Here is a 23,513-nt window from a genome sequence, read left to right as displayed (position 1 = left end):
TTTGCTCTCTTTTTACCTGATGGTAATATTGTTCACTAGATTCTTCTCTCAGCATGAAAGGGATTATCTCGCCATTCAACAGGGGAAAGAAAACAAATATATATTGAATTGAGATGGAGATATGGAGTTCAAAATAATTATTTTAATTGGGTGAGGAGGGGAAAATTGAAGTACCAGCTGCTATTAGCATATATAACGATCAATATAGCATGGATATGTGGTAGGGGTTTTGTGTATGTTTGGGAGAGGGGGAGGGAATGGGTGACTGGTGAAATGGTATAGAAGAAATCAATATATTCTTTTTATTTATAGCCTTTGGCTACTAGCCTATTGTATCCTCAAGTTTCAACTTTCTTTTAAGTATTCGTTTACAACCTAGTATTATTGCAAATTAGAGAAGCCATCTCTTCATTGATGGCTTCTCTTCAGAAATCTAAATAAGGAGAAGACAAAGCCTCTTCCAAGGAGGAAGGGTCACCTTGTACGTTATACATATGGTAGTCATGATCAAAATCTTTTTCTATTCTAATTCTTTTACTCTTCCTAGGTTCCAATTTAATTTCATCATCATCATCTCTTAGCCTAGATGTAGGTGGGAACTAACAAGCATGGTGTTAGCCAAATCTATTAGAGTTCTATTTTTTTGTTGAGCAACTCCATTAGAAGCATGTGAATATGGAGGAATAACTTCATAAATATGCTATGAGATTGAATAAAATTATCATAGGAAATAGATTCATATTCCTTACCACTGTCACTCCTAAACATTTTAATCCTTTTACTAAATTTATTTTTGACCTTATTTAAGAAAACAGATTTTTTTTCAAAAACCTCACTTTTGTATTTCATAAGATAAATATATGAATATTTAGAAAAATCATCGATAAAAGTTATAAATACAGATCATCACCATGTGTCAAGTTACCTTCAAATTCACAAATACCGGTATGAATGAGTTCTAATAATTTAGAATTACTCTCAAAACTTTTAAAATTCACAAATTCACAAAATTCATATTCTTGATATTCATTTTTAAATTTAGGAATTAAGCCTAAATAACTTATATTTTTCACATATGTGCTATTTATATAGCATAATCTACCATGCCATCACACAAGAAATAATATATATAGAAGAAGTAAAATTTTTATTCATTTTTATATTGAGCTTGAACTTGCCATCACCTGCATAGCCTTTCCGAACAAACATGCCATTTTTAAAGAGTATATTGATCAGCCTCAATAACTTCTTTAAAACTAGCCTCATTCAGAAGGAAAACTAAAAACTAAATTCTTTAAAATTTCAGAAGCATGCAACTCATCTTTGAAAGTTCCATATTGTGATGCCAATCATGTCACTATGTCACTAACTAGCTAACTGATTGGGGAGTTTCCTTGGAGGGATTAGATGGATATGAATTTTTTTGTGTATTAATGCTTTGTTAGTCCAAGTTGATACAATAAAGATTGTGTGAGAGGCTCTAGCTTGAGGGGAATCATTTTCCCTCCTTTCCTACAAAAAAAAAAAAGAACAAATAACAATTTGGAATGGCAATAAGACTTAAATTTACTTTAAAAAGTTGCTGAGTGGTGTTGCTGTAATTCATACACTAAAGCCTGGAAACCATGGACAAACATACTCCACAAATAAACAATTATAAAAAAAAACATACAACAATAACTCGCAGATAAAAGAATGATGATTAAATCATGAATAATATGTTACTAATTTATAAAATTCTAAAATTATCTTTTGGCACATGAATGATTTGGTGTGTTAAGAATAATTTTTGGAACCATCTAGTTGATGGAGAAAAGCAATAACTAATCGAGAATATCCCAACAACTAGGCATAATGACAAATTCCCCGTTGAACAGTCTGACTATAACCAAAAAATTGAGAGTTGGGAAAAAAATTTAATTTTTAAAACATAATAGATATTATAAACAAAGAATGCAAGATTATTAATGTATTTGTGTTTATCGAAAGCAAGCATGGAAGAGACTTGAAAAATAAACACCAACACCATTAATTCTAATATATAAGATTTTCTTGAATTACTTATGAATAATTTGTAAAAAAAATTAATGTTAAATAATGCTAGATACAATATATCAGAGAAGAAAATAACCTTGATCGACCAAATAATCTGAGAATAATCCAGAGACTGATTTGGCAAAGAAAAAATCAAAATAATAATTAAAGTAATTTACAAAATTTTATAAAATATTTTATAATTAAAGTAATTGTCACAAGCTTATAAGCACTGGGCTATCTTCAGTTTCTACCGACGCTTATAAGCATCGGCGGACTCCAAAATGAGCGGACGCTTATAAGCGTCGGCATAGCTTCCATGTATACCGATGTTTTTAAAAAATATGAAAAAAAAATTTCACCCTCACCTGTCCGATACTTTTGTGATGTTTTCGGAAGAATCGGCGTGAAAATTACCGACGCTTATAAGTATCGGTAAAGGCTCTAAAAAGTGGCAGAAAAAACTATTTTTTTTTTTAGGGTAAGCTTGTGACAATGGCAGACAATGCCATTAAAACTTTCTCTTGGAAAAAGGTAGCAACTACCCCATGTTTGGTTTGACCGAGAGGATGGAAGCTTTTGGAAAATGGGTTTGGGCGCATTTAATAAACAATGGAGACGGATGAAGAAAGACAAGCATGTTGTCGAGCCACCACTCTTTCCCTCCATTGAAAGATTGAGTTCAGAAGGCCCACTCATAATCATTCTTTGTTTGTGGTCAAGGCTTCTTTTTTATTTGGGCCTGGTCGAGGGATTCTTATGTGCTATGGAGACCCAGATTTAACCCTGAACTAGGGTTGGGAACATGCTAGGCATGATTCTTTGATAAGAAAGATATGTCTAAACAGAAGGCAGCGAAACCATGAAACAATGAGCTGAAATTTGTAGCTGGTAATGATTCCATGTTTGAACCAATTTATGCCCACTCCTAAAATGATGGAGATTTGGAAGAAATTTAACCCATAAAATTTGGTAGAGCTTTGATTCATGCGTATCGAACATGCGTTAAATGTGGGATGGACCACATAAGATTTGCAATACCTAATTGCGCCACTAAGTTTAGTTGAGATATGGCTCGAGCATGATCGTAGTTATAATTGACGTTTGCATGATGCCTTGTGCTCTCAAGAGCGGCGATAAGGTAGAAAAAAGTAAATACAGGATGAAACTGAAAACTTGAAGATGGCGTTTGGTAACCCAAATGGAATCACCGAGGTGATCTTAGATCACTGATAATTCTTATCCGAGGATAATTTAATCTCTGATGTTTAAAATCACCGCATTTAGTATGTGTGTTCTAATAATTAAGGATTCCCAGATATCCACAAGTAACCTATTTAGTATTCCATAAGAATCTAAGATTACTCACTATATAATACCAAAATTATTCCTAATATATTCCATAAAAATATATTTATTAATGATATAAAATATAATAAAATAAAATATCAATATATTTATTTATATATTAATTATTAATATATGTCATAAAAATTATCTATTAGTTGTATAAATTATTAATCCTATAAATATATATTTATTGTTATGATAGAATTACTATTTTATTTATACTTGTAATATATTATTTTAATATTAATAATTATGTTAATTAAAAACTAAGGGAAATAGAAGGAATATATTAAATATTTCCATTATATAAATATAAAGTATAATGATGTATTTCTACTATAATTTAGAATTATCATTGAATAGTATTATGACAATAATATCATTAATAATAATTTATAATATAATATATAATATCAATATAATATAATAATATATAGACAATATAGATATAATGCATTAATGGTATAATGACATATCCATTTTTTTCGTTGGACCGAGGGGTATTTCTGTCCTCAATTTTCAGCGCAAGATCACTACCTTATAATGATCTTGGATTTCCAACCTCCAGCACGGACATTCTATTACTAGGTTGGGCGGTGATTTGAGAGATGAGGTTGATTTGGGATTACTAGCACGTAGGATTACCGTGGTGCAACTAAAAGCGGTGATCTCATCATCTCCAGTCTCCACCCACATCATTCTTGATCTTGGTATGATTACCCCAGACTAAACGCTCTCAACTAAGTCTAATATATAATTGCCTATGATTTGTTAATATGTCTGAAATAGAGGAATGCCCCTGATAATTCACAGAAACTCATAAATCATGTATTTTAGGAATCAAGGGCCATGGGGGCCAGGATATGTGAAAATCAATCATCATGTTTGTGCAAGGGCAATGGTATAAGTTTTATAAAAAATTTATCGTATAATTACAAAATATTATGATTTTATAGTATATCCAAGTGCACAATTAATTAAATTATTAAATTTAATGAAAGAAAGCAAACAAATATTTTGCAAGGATGCAAGGTTTTGTTCTTTCGTGTACAATTAACTAATCACATCCTAATAAAGGCCGATTCGGATTAAATGAGATTAGGTGCTACGAGAAGCATTCCTAATACAAATGTGAATGTCCAGTAAAATATGATGAATGATCTCAAACCTAGAAACTTATCTCTCAACTTTGCAATATCATTGCAAGTGCAACGTCTAGATGACAGCATTTATCTTAACTAAAATAAATTTGGAGTGCAAGGACAATACTGATTACTATGTCAAAAGCCCTAGTTTATTCTACATTTATGACAATTTGAACCTCAAACCACATATAGCTTTCCAAGTATGATATGATAAGTCCATTTCATAATGATAGATCTTGATATTATACTTCTGCAATACTAAGTGATTAATCTTTGCTTGGCAACCAGAAGTTTTGGGTTTATATTATGTGGTGCATCATTAAGTGTTTTGGCTTGAATAATTATAATGCGGAGGGGCCTTCCTCATTCTCTTTTTATACATGATTAAAACAAAAAAAGAGCAAGCGGTTAACCTCTTATTCATTTTCATTTTGTCGATCTTCCTTTCTAGTTGAATTTGTCTTCGAACATATTTTTTGAGATAATAAATGTTATCTATTAGGGCTTTTTGATCGAGAAAAGAGGTTTGTGAATTCAACAACACATCTGCAAATGATTCTAGTAACTACCTAGTTCATCATTTTCATATTATGAATAAAAAATGTTTCATACCTACAGCAAGTCTATGGCCAACTCAGAAAGCATAGTGAGTCTATTAATTAAAATGGACAACAATTTTATGGCTTTAGACTTTTTTTTCTGCATACAATAATTATCGGAAAATGGCATTATGAAGTGTTAATCTATTAGATCATAATCAAGTACTTCTTCTGGATAATAAAGTTTTCTAGCATTTATGTTTTTATAAGAGTCTCTCATCATCAAAAAATCTCCAAGAGTTTATTGTTTGAGGTAAAATGTTTCTCCGGCAACTATTGTGTCAAATACAAAGATATGCAAGTAACTGACTGTATTATCCTTAGTTTATTCTTCATCTTTAGAGTTTGTTTGAATGATTGGGCTGAAAATCATATAGGATTCGTGGTTGAGTCAATATAGCCAGCAAAATCATAGAATTAGGAGTAACTTTGGACTAAATTGGCTTGAATCTCATAAGGAGAAAAAGAGACCCGCCCGCTCATCCTATGATTTTACTGGTTGTACTGGTCTAACTCATGAATTCCATAGAATTTTCAGCCTAATGATCCAAACATGCTCTTATTTTATCTCTGACCTTGATGAGTATGATACCGGCGAATTTACAATTGTAATCCCACTGGAGACCAGAAGATCTCTTTGATTCAAACTTTCCATTGATAGTGGCAAAATTTCTTAATCCACTCAAGGACCTTACAACAAATTCAGTTTGACATCCTTGATGTGCTAAGATCCCAAGCAAAATTTCTTCTTTGATTCCATTGATTCAATGGGCCAGATTAGTGGTCCCAATGGGCCCAGTATTAGTGGCAAGGCCCATCGATGGTCCTCCCGCCGTCTTGTTGACCACTTGGTCAAGGTTTCAGGCCGTCCCATGCGGGATTACTGTGAGGCGGTTCCATGGTCCTTTTCTCTCCCTTTGACTTTGATTTTTTCCTCGTGAGTTTATTAAACAATAAAAAATAAGAGAATTCTAAAAGGTGGCGCAAGATCTACTGTATCATTTTGGACAGCAAATATACTCATTGTAAAATTCTAATCACCATTAGGTCTATTACATCGGTTCTGTAAGTGGTAGTGTCACGTTATATATATTTATAATAAATACTAAAATAACAGCCACTACTTCATTTTGTTCTGTCATGGTGATAATTTATAATGAAAATAGGGATCATAAGTCACCATTTTGAGGTGTTTATTGAATAATATATTTTAACTTTATATCTTATGCAACAGTCAACATGGTGATTTGTTTGAATGATGGCATTATTAATATTGTTTGGGTTATTGAGAGCAACTTATAGCCATGGTGACAAATGCCATTCACCTTCTTAAATATTTATTTCAAATTAAAAAATAATACAAACATTTAATAGATTATAGCTCCATTGTCGTTACAGCAGCCAATAATAATTTTAGTGGCAATATGTCATAATGAGACTACTATAATGCAATTTTATTTTTTCTTTATATTTAAATATTCTTTGTGATCGGATCTTTTGTAATTAGAATGGCTTCATTAATAATAATTTTATTGGAATCACAACAACAGAGTCAAAAGAAAGGAGAAGCAAATAAATAAGTTCCGTAAATCTGTTAATGGAGATAAAAAAATTAAAGAAAGAAATGCAAGAAAAACTATCAATCCATATGTATTTTTTTTTATTTTTAACAACAAAACTACAACATGTCTACTTTTCTTAATATTTTATAATTAAAATTTTTATATATACACGTATTTTACTACATGCATTCCACATTATTGACCACTTTTTTTGGATGCAAGAGGGGTTGGAGCAAAATTGGTTGGTCGAACCAAAGCACCGGCATGCAACCGGTTCAAACCAGAAAAGAGAGAGACAATAGTAGGTCATATTGAATTTTCAAATATTTTCACTAATGGATACCGCCGCTCTTTTGGAGAGTAGTAACTTGGAAACTTTAAAACTGACCTAAGCTAAAGAAAATAAAGGATATCATTAATTAAAAAGCGAAAGTGATATAAATATAAAATATAATAATGGTTCGGAAGTGTCCAAAAATTTTCTTTCCTACTATTTATAATGCTGAGATAAGTGTTACCATTCACGTTTGACTCTTATCCTTGCTGATTTGTATTATGTAGACCGTGATTGTTATACATGATGGTTATCTTCCTTCTACTACTTCATATTGTAAATAGTGCCACCACTCCTTTGATATTCTAAGTATTAGTAAAACATATGTCATTGTTGACAATTATTCTTGTTGGTTTACCTAACGCAGGCGACTTTGTCATATATGGTAATTACCTTCTTTCCACTATTTCTATATTCTGAATATCGGTAACTGTTGATGAGCTAGCCATAGTATCTGGTCCCAAGCTAATAAGTACTCATTTATATCACATTCTAAGTGTCGAGAGCCACCTACTTTAGCTCCATAGTCTTCATCTCTCGGACGAATATTCATATGTTTGGCTTATACTCCGAGGTTCATGTTGGATTCAACACTTCGGTCTCAATTAGTGATTTCAATTGGCTTATACTCCGAGGTTCATACGTATTAGATAGCTGTAATGAAGAGATAATAGTTTTAGTACACTCAAAAGCCGGCACGGTGTTCACAAGGCGTGTTTGATATTCGGGCGATGCAGGTGACCGCCATGAAGAGGCTGAATATTTGAAGGCTCGTGGTTCAGGCCGGGCCGGGTGGTGAGTTCGATCTCTTCTTTCTCGTGTCTCTCTCTCCCTCTTTCTTTCTCGCTGTCGCTGTCGACGTTCTTTTTAGTTTCTTCTCGCTTATAAATATCCTTTTGACCTGGATAAAATCTTTACTAAATAAGGTAACAAAGCACCAAGAGCACCAAGAGAGAGGGAGAGAGAAAAAGAGAGAGCACGTCCGAAATCGAACCGTTCCCCTCCCGTTCTCCTCTTCTCTGGTTATCTAGGGTTTCGATTTCCGTTTGTTTTGCCCTTCTGTACTTTGATATTGTTCTTCTTCTTCGTCTCTTTTGCTCTCGCTCTCTAGGAATTGGGATTGCGATTGGATTTGGAATTGGGAGTTGGATTTGGATTTGGGTTTGGGGATTTGGAGTTGGGTGGGGAGAGATGAAATCGTCGCTGAGGAAGCTGCGGGGGTTGGCGCTCCACAGGCATGACTCCAAGGGGAAGAAGGAGCACCACGGCCCGGCGCACCAGGACGAGCTCCTCCAGGCCTCGCAGGTTCTCTCTTCCTCTCCCCCCATTCCCTCGCCTCTTTGTTTCTCTTTCCGTTTCTCCCTCGTTCTTGAGTTCTGGCTCGAGTTTTGAAACGATCTCTCTGTTCTGGGCGAGGAGGAGGGATATTGGATGCAATTCCTCGCTTTTAGATTGGAAAAGATGATTTGATTTCGTAATCACCTTGGACTCGATTATTACGTCATTTTGCGTTCTTGTCACCTATTCCCGCCCTTTTCTCTCGTTGGTTTACTGATAACTAGAGCTGCAGGCGAATGGCATGACCTGGATCTTTTCACCGATGCCTCCCCTGACCCGACTTATTTCGCAGTAGGGAAGATGGCTTGGTAAAGCCAAGCTCGGGAAATGTAGTTTTGAGCCCATTTTGTTTCGCCTTATGGTCTCAGTTAATAAAAGCAGCGTTTGCCTCTGAAGGGATCATAGCATGTAGTATAAATTGTGATAATTTCTTATTTGATTGAACATGCGAGATTTCACCTGTATGCATGTGATGTGTCCTCACATGGCTCAATTTTATGATTATTTACGTAAAAAATGGCAACTTGCCAATGATGGCATGAAAGGGTTGTATGCAGATTGTCTTATATGGTGCTTAAGGGTACCTGCTGAATTGCTGGTGACACTACTCGAATCAAGTCTGAGAGTAGAGGTTCATAAGCCTTTTACAGCTACTGTTGGTTTGAGAGCATAATTTGAGCATATGCAGAGTTGAGGCTAGATCTTATTTGAGGATGTTGTCAAGTAACCCTATATTTCACTTTGGCCTAAACTCTTAAAATCTTGGAAGAAAAAGAGCAACAGCTCCATTGAGAGTAGACATGCTGTATATGTATGTATGTATGTATGTATGTATGCATGCTTGAATGGATGCATGCATGTATCCCATTGACCTTACTTATTTTCTACGATATTCACCGAAAACTCCTTAGTCGGATTCAGCAATGGAAAGGAAAATACTGAAATACAAAAGATCACAGCCATTTGTCCATCCTATGCCCTTTTTTATTAATCGTGCGTTTTGGCTTCAGAATCTTTTGAGTACTTATTTAAGCAATCTAGAAAAGTTTCTTGTGCTATACCTACTTGTTCTCTTGATTTCTATTCCTATCTCAATTAATTTTGCAAAAATTAAGTAGATATATGCATAAGATAATCAAAAAATTTAATCAAAACATGAATCACGACAATTCATATATGCTCTCACATGCATTGCAAGACACTGATCTGCTACTAGTAATAATATCTATATAACTAATCAATTGAATGTGCTGTTAGTAACAAGTTTTATGTGGTTGTTAATTTGCATTATGCGAATTAGTCATTGATAAAGCTTTCATGTCTTGCATTGCAAATACTGTTATAGTAGAATAAAGTAAGCATTCTATAACATGTTTCTCATGGTTGATAATTGGGTTATTTATACCTGATTTAACCTGAAAAACCTAATGGATCAATAAAATAGATCTTAGAACCTGTCAAACCTGCTTTGTATGAAGTGGATCAGGTCTGGATTCAAATTATTTAATTGGATTCAAGCATAGATTGGGTTTGGGTCATTGCTTGCAGCACTCGTCAAAGCATTCTTAAGTTTCCTTAACTGTACAAGGTGAAGATGCATATTGGCTATCAAGTTGTAAGCAAGTTTATGTGTTCATCCATTTGGCATACTGCTTTTAAACTTAGGATAATGCTCATTTTTAACATTCCATATCCTTAATTCTTGCAACTTCAATAGCTCCTTTGATATACTTATATCTCAATCTGTCCTTTCTAGTTTTACATCACATCCATCTTAACATTCTCATTTTTGCTACACTCAACTTGTTTTCCTTATCCCTTTTTACTGGCCAACATCTAGACCTATACAACATTGTATGCCTTAATGCTTTTTCGTAAAATTTCCTTTTAAATGCTTAAAGCTATGGTAATAATTAAATTCAAGAATAAGGGAAAAATAGAATTTTAAGCTAAAGTCTCACCTACGTCTAGGCCACTAACAAATCCTAGGCTATATGACAGCTATGGCTAAATCATTGTTATATTTGTTGGTGAAGGAAATCGAGTTTTTATCTATAAAATAGAATTTTAAGCTAAAGCCTCATCTAACTCTAGACCACTAACTAATCCTAGGCCATATCGAACCATTTGCAGGAGGCTTTCCAGTGGGGCATGGTTAGGCTAGTTTGGAGCTCAAAAGACTTAAAAGGCCAAAATCGCTTTAAGAGACTAGCTTGTGCAGCAATAGTTGCAATAAGCACACATTTTGAGATGTGATTATTGTTTTCTAGATTTTAACAGAGAACAATTTAGGGAAACCTGGTTGCCCTACACTTTGAGATCAACTTTTCTCCTATGACTGTATACATTTGTCTGATTGGATGCTAGGACATTTATTTGTGTAACTTAAAAAAGAGAAGGACATAAAATATGCATCTCACTTTCTTGGAAGGCTCTTAGGAGTTCCAAATTTAATTTGATGTTGCATACTGTTATAATCAGTTAGGAAGGCATAATATAATGGGATATACAAATTATGTTGGGTAGATGGTCAAAATGAATTTCTATATTGAAAGAACTTTGATGAAAATTTGTACATGCAAAGGGACCACCTTATTGGCTTACTTCATAATGCAAAACTGAGAGAAAAACATTGCTTTGCTTGCAATTATTGGAGATATTTTCTAAGTGGGTGCTTTATTTTTGCAGGACATGTTGGATATGAAGAGTTGTTATGATAGTTTACTTTCAGCTGCGGCTGCCGCTGCAAATAGTGCATATGGTATATTGCTTTATGTTATATTTTATTTGTCTTATCCTGGAGAAATTTAGGTGCTATGTACTGTATTATATTTAGAGAGAAACTTATCTAACTGGTTACAGTTTATTTATCTTTCCAAGCCAAGTTGTTTTGAAGAATCTGTTTTGTTATGCTTTACTTTTATCATACCATGTTATATTGTGGTTAATTGTACGTGGCTACTTCAAGCACCTATACAAAGTTTGGTGCCTTTATCTAGAAATCTTTCAGGGGCAGAAGGTTGAAGCTTCCATTTTGCTTCCTTTAACCTGTTTGTGATCATATCCTGTTAATTCTGACTACCTTACTTGCTATAGTATCAGCCCATCTCTTTCTATGTATCAATGTCAGGGTAAAATTCGAAACCCTTGGCCAACCAACTTTAGACAATTATTACCAAATGTTATATTTTAATTCAACATCATGAGTTCCTGTAAATGTAACCATTAATTGTAAAACTTTCATCTACCTTGAAATAAGGCAATGATGTATGTTTATATTTAATTATTGTATATGTATATTTTTTTGTTATTATATGCATATTTATATATTTTTTACTTAGTTGTTCTTGAGATTTTTGACATACGAAGTGCTGCAGTAGAAGGGTGGGCAAGCCAACCTGATTTAAGCTTTTTTGCCAACTCTTAGTCAAATAGCTTTTACTTTTTGTTCATGTTTGGGAAAATCTCCTAAACATGAAGCATGATTGGGTCATTATTTTATGTTCTTAATCTGAACGTTTTAGTTAAGGTTGGTTTTGAAATTAGGTTGCAAGAGCAACTATGCAACACGTTACCGTTGGGCCTATCACATGACACACATGTATACATTTGTAGCTTGTACAAAACCTGATTTCCTCCCATACACTATTCACCTGCTTGTCTCCACCCACTTTGAGCTAAGGATCATTGATTTCAAGGACTTGATGGCTAGGGCTCTAGTCCTTCTCTTCTGATCTGACATCCTCCCTGTTATTCTTGGAGAATTGTTCAACTCACATTTACAAAGCTAACCCTTAGTTACCTATCTGGGAGTTAGTGGGGGTTCAAGAAGGCAGATCTCTATAAAAAAATTATAATAAGTGCTTAGGCGGAGGGTGTTGGAGCTAGTTTTTGAAGAGATTTCGAAGTGAGCAGCTACCCTAACTAGAATTTTGTGATCGTTGATCAAATAGTTCTAGATCATTCTATAATAAGATCAAGATGATCCTTTAGGTTATCTTATGATTTCAATTACATTTTAATTTTATTATGTTTAGATATACTCCCTACTTTGACGATCCCAAATAATTGGGACAAACCTTGATGGTTATGGTAATGAAATCTCTCTCCTTTACTGTTTTGACCTCTTTCCTTCTTTTCCATTATGTGTCAATGGAGCCTTTGAATTTTTAATATTCTTGTTTAGTTATTTTATTGGTCAAATCTATTCTGATGACATTTTCTTGTCATGGAATTCATCTCAGTCTTGGAGGCCCTCTAGTGGGCATGAATTAGGATGTAAGGATCCACCTGCTGGTTGGTCGTGATTGGGTGTTATCTGTCGATGGAGGAACTTAACCGGAATTTGATCGCTCGTGTTTCTTTCTTTCTTTTTTTCTTTTCCGCTCATATGATCACCCAACATGTTGCCTCCCCTACTATACTTTTGGATTTTGTTTGCTTCTATGTTTCTCTCCATCAATACATTAACTCAATTTGATATATGTCAATGTTTAGAATCGTAGGTTGATATTCAATTCTTATTATTGTTATTTCAAGGTAACAGGCTTTTTCTAATGTTGACTAAGATAGATGGAAAGTGAAACGTTATTAAGAAATGGGATATATCTATAATGTAAGACAGCCTAGGGGAAGGGAAAAATTTGTGTAATTAGACTTTGGGATGCTAGGATGAAACCTATTGATGATTTAACATTCTTTTTTTTTAATCAGATTTTTCAGTGACGGTGAACTGTATGGGAAGTTTCCTTATTGGAATTATGCAGGGGATGACCAGGGTGTGACCTATGATTTTTGGATGTAGGGTTAGATTAAAAACATAAGTTACAAGCATAGAAAATTATAAAAAGAGTAGATGGGAGAGATTGTAAGAGAGACAAATCTACTCACTTCGGGATGGTCTTGTCCTTCCCCTTGTCTTTTATGTTTTTATCCTTCCCTTCACTAATGTCTTTGTTGCTCCTTATTTTTCTTATTTTATATTCTTTTCCTTTGTTATTGATCTCTATTGTTTTCTCCAGTGATGTACATGACAAATAGCATTTGAACCAAATCTGATGTGATTTTTTTGTCTAATCTTCTTTGTTCCTTTCCTTGTTGAGGTCCTAAACTACCTAGAAGCCTAATAGTTGATGTCAAAGCCTAATAGCCCACCTACTTCTCTCTTCTTCCTTTCTAATGCATTTTATAATTGATACCAATGCACACTTTCTGAACTTAGTGTGCAATCACCATAAAAGCTTGACCATAAACCCTTTAAATCCAAAAGACCCTTGTTGTCTCTTAATCCAAGATTCTAGCTCTAGTTATCATGCCTCAACCTTAGAAATCCAAGGGGAGCCCTCCATCCCCTACCTTTCTAGTAAAATTTGAAATACATTTGGATCTGTCATGTGTTCCCATAGCAGGACAACAAATTGTTAAATTCGTTTAACCAAGGTATGTCGACTGTCCTGAATCGGATGGTTCAAACTATACCGAACCAAGCAGTTCGGGATGTATCGAATTGAACTGATCAAGAATCAGGATGGTTCAGTCCCTTAACCCGCCTCCTCAAGCCTCTTCGCCGCTCGATCCTCCATTCCTTCTTCCCTCTTGCGCCATGGTTGAAGCTTCGAAGCTCCACCATGTGCATCGGTGGCTCGTCTCGCTACTCTTCGACGCTGACCGACGTTGATTGATGCCCAAGTAAGCTCCTCCTCCTATCTGCCCCTCCCTCTCCCTCTCCCTCTCCCTCTCTCCCCTTCCCTCGCTCTCTTTCCCTCCCCCCTCCCTCCCTCTCCCTCTCTGTCTCTCTTTGCGTGTGTGTGTCTCCTCCCTCTTTCCCTCCCTCTCCTTGGTTTGGTATGCCCCAACACGGTAAGGGTACGCACCCATATTGCACTAAATGGGTTGTTGATTGGTACAAACCTCAATACCGGTCTGGCAAACATTGCTTTAAACCCCTAGTCCCTTCACTTCTTGGTTCACCGTCACATACATGACTGTTCCCATTTTGTTCTGCATCATTAAGTTTCTTTGGTGGGTGGACTCCGAAACCACTCTCATTTAATTGTAATTTTATAGATTTGTTACAACAAAGGAAGGTTGTATCGGTACCAGTTGCCATGCTGATAGGGTACAAGAAAGTACAAGTACATACCGTACTAGCTGTGTATAGGTTTGGTACTTGTACTCTTTTTTTTACAAATTGTGGTTGTTCGAATCATGATTTCAAGGCTATTTTGATGTTTTTTTGTTATCTTGGTGTTAATGGACCTTATGATTGATTAGTGAATGTTCATTCTAATATAATTAGAATTAATGAATACTTATAATTGAATATATATATACATCAAATTGATTTGAAGTATAGAATATGTGTCGGCATCAAATGTCTCTTGGAGTATCTATGTCACTGATAGATTTTGGGATCCTAATCATAGTCTGGGTTTGGGATCTAATTCCAACCCAAATAATGTGCCCACCCTTGCATCCTATAATTCGAGTCTCTTGGATAGTTGCCTTGATACTGATTGGGAGGCTATCCCATTGGAGAGAAGATCGAAGCAGTAAAATTAGACCCCTAATCCGGCTGAGACTGTGGAGGGTAGTAGTCGCTCGAATACGACGTCTCAGACGAAGGATATCCATAGGGGCCATACCTTGGCTTTGTAAAATAGGATATGGTGTACGATTCAAATTCAAATATATGTAGGGACCCTACTTCGTGTGCTAAATCATCTACAACAGTAGCGCCGTGTCCTAAACGACCTCGAAAGGTTTGTCTTCTGTATGTAATCGTATTCTCTCGAGCATTCCGACATGCATCATGGTTGTGTCTTGCATTGTATGGGTGAATTCTGGCTCACCGATGAATTGACCAAGACCATAGGGCCATGAGTCGTAACTGCCATTATCATCATTGCTTATATCGCGAGATGATCTAAGCAATCGATTATCTAAGCCTCATAATATGAGCAAACAAGCTCCTCATCCACTCTCCAACAAATTTATTATTCTTTTTTCTTTTCCTTTCTTGTTGATCTGTGAAACTACTTTCTTTTCTTGCATGCCCCTACTTGTTTGACTGTGCTTGGTGGCTCGATTGGGCCCACTACCTTGATTGGCCCTACCTCTCTGACTAGACTGGGTAGCATGATGATATTTTCTTAGTATCTCTCTTTTAATTCTCTAGGAGGATGTCTTAGGCATATAACCTTGTGATGATAATTGGCTGCTGCTGACCTTTGTGGCTGCTCAGCTAGTTGTGAGCGGCGTGCGTCATTTAACTCATTGTCTGCATCAATCCCAACCTCTCTTGCTATGAAACTAGCTGGTCAAGGAGGCAATTATAGCTCATCAAGTTTTGGCTACTGCTACTAGCCTTCAAGCTAACTAATCATCGGATCCTCCTTATTATATGCGTAATCATTGTGGAGTGGATCATTATATTTTAGCTCCACCTCCTCTTGAATATACTTTAATCTGAATCTCAAATTATAGTGATCATATACCAGATCATTCAATCGATTTTGTATTAGGCGGTTCCTTTGTTTGATGTCTCTGCCACTTGCTTTATCCTACACATATTTTCTATGTCTATTAGTTTGAGGTCTATGCAGCGGGCAGCATATGAGGTCCAGAGTGTGTACCCACCGGACTTGTACTGTGGGCCATTATTTATAATTACTTGCACAACATATTGCACCCCTATCTGATTAATTACTTTCTCCATCAAGTTGCAGATGTACTGGGCATTGTGCACCTTATTGAAGCATCAACTGATTTATGAAAGAATTTATTCTTTTTCCAATATGTTAAAAAATAAATGATGGTTTGGCTGCTAGGTCCCGTCCAACCACCACACAATAAGGTTACACCGTTGCTTTGGTAGGAGGCCATCCATCTCTTCGGCTCCTCCTTGTTACTATCAAGTAACTCACCATATATGCCCTTTGGCCCAGGAGGATCTATACCTATTCCAGCCCTTTGGATAGAGTTAATAGCAAATCGGCAGTACGTGTTGCCACATCATGTAAGGGGATGTTATTAAAGTGGAACTAGGAACTAATGTCTTTCCACATGTCCTTATTGTTAACAAGTATTATATCAATCCTTTGCTGCTTTGTATTTCTACTAAGAAAGTCATGTGGATTTACATCATGAATGATGGTCCTTGCTGGTTTATTCTAGGCCTTCTTTCCTTTGTTCTTGCTATCTTGGCGAATTTGGAACTAGAATCTGACTCGTACTATGAGAGCCCAGCCTCCCTCTACCACTGGTCATCTAGACTGTCCTATATTGCAGCCTCATCTAGATTCAATGTCTCATAGTCCTTCAGATCTCTTGTATGGTAATGAAGGTGACTCAACTACCTGATGCTCGATCTCTACTCATTTCTTAGCACTTTTTCACTTGCTCCACTTAAAATTTTCAAAGTGCTTTATGAATATTTGACAGACTTCTTGTAGACATTTCCACAGGTAGCCATGCCAGATTTATCACTAGCTAGATGCTATTTCAACCTCATTACCTCTCTTCACTCTGCATCACACTACTTGAACCTCCAGTTGTGTCGGCCCGAAAATATTATACGTGGCCCTATCTATATCAAGGTCTTGTTCTTCTTCTTTTCTGGATCTATTTATGCATGTTTGAGGAACACACATCATATATTTTTAATTAGATCAATAATTATTTAATTAATTATTTTATATTAGATAATATATATTGTAATGAAAAATAATTGAGTCACTTCAAAAAAATACTTCTACATTTCCTATACATATTATTAATTTTTCATGATTTTTTTAAAGTATTGTTAATTAATTTTGAAATGATAAATTGATATTTATAAATATTTAGAAATTAATTTCAATTTGGATTAGTGTATAAGCCTACTAGGGGTTCTAGGTATATTTTGTTTAGCCCATGGGTATGCACTAATAACCTCGTATTTTTTAAATTTATTTGAATTTGGGCTTAGGTTTAGGTAGCCAAATGATGCTCAATTTTAAATAAAAATTGCTACCAAATTGAGGTAGCAAGTAGCATGTATAGCCCATAACATGCTACTAATTTTACATAAAACTTTTGAAGATTATTTTATTTATTATTTTTAATCCAAAAATATACCTTTTAATTTAAAAATTACATGATCAATGAAAAATTACGATTTTTTCTTTAATGCATATATCATCCTTGGATTTACAACATATCATGAAATCATGTCAAAATACAAATTTTCGCATGATTTTTCCTCATTTCCCTTTTTTTCCTATTTAAGGCATGAAAAGAGAAAAAAGGTGGGATTGGAAGGGATGAGGGAGTTCTACCTGGATTTGAAGAGATTTGGAGCTCAAGTCTCCAATTTCTTGGAGTTTCCCACTCCTTTTCTCTGAAAAACCAAAAAAACAAATATGAAGAGGAGCAAAGAAGGCATGGGAGGTCTTCTATGCACTTCCCTTAAATAATTGGGTCGGTACAAGCCCTGAATCAACTTGAACCTCCACCGGGTGGTTTGGCTCGATTTGGGTTGGCTCAAGCCAGTTTGGGGCCTATACTGAACCGTTAAGGGATATTATGATTGGTTTAGGTTGGTATAGACCGAATTGGGTTATTCGGGTTGGTCCAGCTTTCCTTGGTTATAATTGCCTCGATTTCAAAATAAACAGAGGAAATATGTTTAGAAAAGCAAGCTCCAAATGTTTTGTGATATTGCAAGTTATCCTTTCAAAACCTAACCTTCCCAATCATAAATCAATGGGCACCTTAAAACACCCAATACATGATAATTTGCCTCCCTGCTTGTATTATTAAAGAAGTCCAATTATACTATCTTGGTACATCTTATAATATGTCTTGGATACCTTAAAACACCCAACTCATAATATAATTTGCCTCCCCATGTGCGCTGTTAAAGAATTCAACTATCTCTATCTTGGTACATCTTATAATATCTGTCAAAATAACATCTCTCAGCAAAACACTAACCTTTCTAACATGGTCACACATTTTTTCCTGAAACCTTCAACACCAACCCACTCTCTAGTGTTTAGTAATGGGATTCAGTGGATGAAGTCAAAGGCCCAAATACTAGCATTGGATCAAGTAAGGGATGTCCTGCAATGCTCAGAGGACTAAAAAGGAAACGAAATCCTAGGGTTTAAGCTGGCTTTCATGCATGTTGTCCAGCTTTGTAAAGCAGAACTGGAAGTTGAAAAACAAAAGTTGGCATGTGGAAAATTAGTGATTTACACCAGCCTTAATTTTAGAGGATTCTGATAGATGATAGAAATCCTGAAATAAAAGTTTCATGTTAATCTTGGACTGTTCTATGTTAGCCTTAAACAAAATTCCATAGAGCGGTGATAGAATATGCAAACTTAAGTAATAGGTTGGAGCACATGATTGAGAATAGTGACTACTGGAACTCAAATGTTAGTCTTCTTTGAGTGGCTGTGCACAGATTTTGTGAATGGCATCCTGATTACAGATCTTCAGCAAAAAAGATGGGAAGGAAAATTTCATTAATATTTTTAAAGACTGAAATTGATTTTCAAGTATTACTGATTACCAGTTGAAGCAATTTAACTAACAAAACTTATTTAGAGAATACAATTGTGCATGAAATAAATGCAACAATGAAATCCATTCAAAGAACAGAAGAAATAAGATCTATTCAAAGCGCAACGAAAATAAAGAATATGAATAGACTATGGATTTATTATATAAAGAAGATGATTAAGAGGGAGGAGAGGAAAGGTAGAGAGAGGGAGGGAGGGGGGGAACCTTAGCCAAAAGGTTTCTTTTATTCGTAACCAGGATAAATTTTCAACTGACCTTTCTGGGTTCTTGTACTCTCAATCAATCCTCTTGAATTTTCCTACTTTTAGACTTGTAGGACTGTCTCTTGCAGATGTAGAATCATATCCCCTTAAAGTCTCAGTAATTGACCACTTAATTTGACCCTTACTAGGATTATTAGCAGGCAATGGCTATCGTAGCATGCGCTGTTCATGTTACATAGTGTAAAGAGTCCGAGCCCCTTATTACTTCGCCAAAAACTACACCAGGAACCCGTTAAAAAAAATAAAAATAAAGACCAAAACTATTTGCTCAGTAATAAATTTGAGGCCGTTGGATGAGCATGCAGTCATGTTTCTCTTCAAGGATGTCAATGACTTAGTTGCTGGAAGCAGGAATGGATGCAGGTATATGAAGGCGGGTCTCTCTTAAAAAAAAAAGAACAAGGAGATGCATAGGAAGCTGGTTAGGGACGAGGTTTAGAAGTGGGTAGTTACCCTAATTAGAAGTTTCCGGCTGCTCCTTTGCAGCATGGTCGGTCCCTAAAATGCCTAGCATGATGTTCGATCTTGCAGTCTCAGCCCCTGGTTGCTTATAGAAATCATGAAGGTTTGCACAGGGCAGAGATTTGTTCCCATTGCATCCTGCTTCAGTGCATAACAAGCAAGCCACGAGTTCTGCTACATCAAGTATTCTTTTAACCCCGTCCAATATCCTTTGAATGCTTGTTATGTACATAAAGATAGAAGAAAAGGAAGTTGGACCACTAGATGTTTAATCCATTTAATCGTATTAACTTTGGCATGTCACATTGCATGCAATTAGACTCATGGACTTGTTATTGCCTGGGGCATGCATGGCATGTAAGCTGACCTTTTTATCTTATATTCTAACAATATTTTAGGCATTAAATGGTAAAAGGTACAAGTATTCCTTGAGTATTGTTTACTATGGAGTCCATATATGTACACGTGTCTCAGAATTGATTTGCTCCTTTTCTTATGACTATATGGAAGTTGTACATCTCTTAAAACTGGTATTTGGAATTAATGTTTCTGATAAAAACAACAGATACTCATCCAAGTATTTGATACGCACACACATTTATTCAAATCAATTACTTTGCTGTATAAATGTGTGGCTGCTTTACTAAATATTGTTCTATGTTTTGATTAAGGGCAATTTAGGTAGATGAGAGGAATTTCTGTTCTATTTTAGAAAAGGAACAAAATGTACTATGAGTAAACATATTACTAAGAAATGAGGTTAGTCAATGGTTTGCAAATTGGAGCAAGCCAGTTTTACTAACTTATGAGAGCTATGGTTTAATTGCTCAAGTTTAACATTTGGTACAATGATTGCAATATTGCTGTTAGTGGTGCTTTGAATCAGAATGTAAAGATGCTTAGTTGATTGGTTATATCAGACCATCAAATATGGTTATGGTCGACTCTCTCTCTCTCTTACTCCACGTGTGTGGTTTCTCATACTCTTATTGTATAAATCATACATCACCAGTCTACAAAAGAGCATCACAGGTTTTTGGTTGGTAGTGCTCTTTAGAAAAAGATATATGTGGCCTTGCCCTGCTTTAATCAATTTTTATTTTCGAAACTCAGTTTCATGCACAATAATCTTGTTACTACTTTTTTTTATAAATTACTTTTCACCATATGTTATTTTTTGCAGAGTTTTCAGAAGCATTGCAGGAAATGGGTACTTGTCTGCTTGAAAAAACTGCATTAACTGATGATGAAGAAAGTGGTGAGTGCATCTGCATTTCTTTCCTTCCCAGTCATGTGGTGCATAATTAAAGGTACCAGTCTAATTTGAGTAAATCACTCAGTCATCACCAATGAACCATTCTGAAATTGCTATTTTCCTAGAAAAACTGAACATCTATATAATCTTCATAACCTAATATTCATGTAGGCAAATGATGTTACCGACCTAGCTGTATTTATTTGAACTTAGTAAACTTGATGGTTTAATAGAGACATAGGTCTTTGCAATTTACTCCAGGTCTGTTGCTTCCATCTGTACTATTAAATAAAGTCAAGTCTTTGTGACCAACCTTCGCCTCTTAATCTGAATATTTCAACTCTATCATGTGCAATCACATGAGATGAAGCTTGCTAGGAGAGGAGGGGGAGGGGGGATGTTTTGGGGAACCCAACATGGCGATATCAACTCCCGATGAATTTTATTCTGTATCTCAATAGTATATTTTCATATGTAAAGGAAAATATTATGCCCATCTTCCAAAGAACTACCATTTCCTCTCATTCTTTTTCTTTGATCATAGGATTCTATTTTCTTTTTCATGCACATTGCACATGCTCAATGCTGGTAACCATAACAATGACCATCCAGCCTTGTCCCATCAATTTGTGGTCAGCGTTATTGGTTCTTATTTCCCAAGCAACTGCTATTTATGACCAACTTTTTTTTACAGAAATAGGGCCACATCTGACTTTTTTAAAGTTTTCCACATGTTTCTCCAAACCTCCATCCATGTTACCTTAGATCTTCTCTTTTCTTTTCCACATCCTTCAACAAATTATAATACCCCTCTTTATTGGAGCCACTTTAGCTCTTTATTCCTGTACCATCTCAATCATTTCTCCACTCCTCTAATATATTCATTTATCACTCTGTTTTTTCTAGTTTTACCATTCATTTGTCTCGGCATCCTTATTATTTCTACACGCGGTCTGTGCTTTTAGACCGTCTTTATTGATGATCATTCTGAGTCATGCAACATTGCAGGTCTTGTTTTGTTTTTTTGTTCCATAAAATGCCCCTTTAAGTCCACCTATATGCATTGATCGTGTAATGCCCCATAGGCACCTTTCTAAAAATCTTTATCTATTACACATGACTTCATTTATCTCCTTTTCTGCATTTAATCTTATTTTTCTCCCATCAATCAACACCATATCATTTGCAAATAACACACTATGTTTTGTCTTCCTCAATATTGGTAGTGAGATCATTCATAATTAGTGGAAAAAGGTATGGTCAAGACTCAAGACCATCAAATCCCTAAATTTAGACCTTCCATAAGGCTTGAAGAGGCCTTTTCTACTTCAGGAAGAAGCTATGCAATTTATATATTATAATGCTGGAGAAGTACATAGCCATTAATTAAACTTGTATCATTTGTTAAAAATCCTTATGCACTTATCATTTGCATTTTGTTAATGCATGCAGGGCGTGTTTTATTACTGCTGGGGAAAGTGCAGTTTGAACTTCAGAAAGCCGTAGATAGCTATGTGAGTTTTAATTGATGTGCTCAGAACACATAATAATCTTAGTCCTTCCAACAATACTTTCACATCAGTAATGCAATAATTTTTATCTATTTCATTGTCAGCGTGTGCATATTATGCAGACCATTACAACCCCATCAGAGTCTCTTCTCAAGGAACTTCAAACTGTGGAGGTCTGCTCTATTTTACTTTTATAGTATCAAATAAATGGCTGATTGTGTCATTAGATTTTTGTGTTTTATGCTGGTAGATTAGTGGCTTTATTGTTTCTTAAGTATATTGCAGCAGTTTAGAAGATGCACGTGGACATTAGACTGGTCAAGATATGCCTTAATATGATTATTTGATTAAACCATTGAGTAGATATTAGGAAAATCCTTAACAAATACTTGGATTTTATATAATGAGTGCCTAGGGAAGTTAGTGCCATAATTCTATACAACTTAGTTATATATAAGTTAGTGGATTTCCTGTGCTGCCGTGGGCAATAAATATTAATATAATAAATCCTTTATTGATTTATTTCAGAAAATTTAGCATGCACTCAATGGAACCTGACATTGGTGGAGCTGTGGAGGTGTCCATATCTTTTTTGTAAGATTTGACCAATTGCGTCTTAATACTAAGAGTATGTGCAACATAAATTTGGAGCAAGAGTAGGGAAGCAATCAAGATCTGCCGAACCGGTCCGTACCGAACTGGTACCGGATCAGCGTGGAATCCGATACCGGTAGCTTATCATTGGATAATCGGTACGGAACCGGTACAGACTGATACAGGACTGGTATGGGATCAGCGTGGAATCCGGAACTGGTACGGAACCGGACCGGCACCGTACTGGTCCGGGCTGCCACCGGTACGCCGACCGGTACCGGTATGGCGGACCTTCAAATCAATAATTACAAAAATAAAATTAGGAAGTAGGTGTGTGTAGAAAGTGTTTATTAAGAATTCTATACAAGATATATAAATTAACTCAAAACAACTGTTTTGGCGGTTATATTTTTTTGAGATACATGAAATTTAGGAATAAAAATGTTTGAAAAATATGTACCAACTCATCAAGCTTAAACTTAGTTGAAATATGGCAT

At 35.4% G+C, this 23,513-nt stretch overlaps 1 protein-coding gene across 3 annotated transcripts in view; it reads left to right on the top strand.

Annotated features, from left to right (window-relative positions):
- Positions 1-7,932: 7,932 nt before the first annotated feature.
- The window catches only part of LOC103707827 (uncharacterized protein At2g33490-like), a 39,138-nt gene continuing 23,557 nt past the window's right edge, over positions 7,933-23,513 (top strand). Inside the window, exons 1-5 of one of the 3 annotated variants that reach the window (XM_026804921.2) lie at positions 7,933-8,329; positions 11,051-11,123; positions 20,840-20,914; positions 22,364-22,425; positions 22,527-22,595. In XM_026804921.2, the coding sequence (XP_026660722.1) occupies positions 8,216-8,329; positions 11,051-11,123; positions 20,840-20,914; positions 22,364-22,425; positions 22,527-22,595 (393 nt within the window). In that variant the 5' untranslated portion in view covers positions 7,933-8,215. The remainder of the gene's footprint in view (positions 8,330-11,050; positions 11,124-20,839; positions 20,915-22,363; positions 22,426-22,526; positions 22,596-23,513) is intronic. The other 2 variants (XM_026804920.2, XM_026804919.2) reach the window with 2 other exon arrangements.

This window comes from Phoenix dactylifera, chromosome 7, assembly GCF_009389715.1.
Source record: "Phoenix dactylifera cultivar Barhee BC4 chromosome 7, palm_55x_up_171113_PBpolish2nd_filt_p, whole genome shotgun sequence".
Lineage (NCBI taxonomy): Eukaryota > Viridiplantae > Streptophyta > Magnoliopsida > Arecales > Arecaceae > Phoenix > Phoenix dactylifera.
Note: the sequence above shows the minus strand (reverse complement) of the source record. Positions and strands in the feature narration are given on the sequence as shown.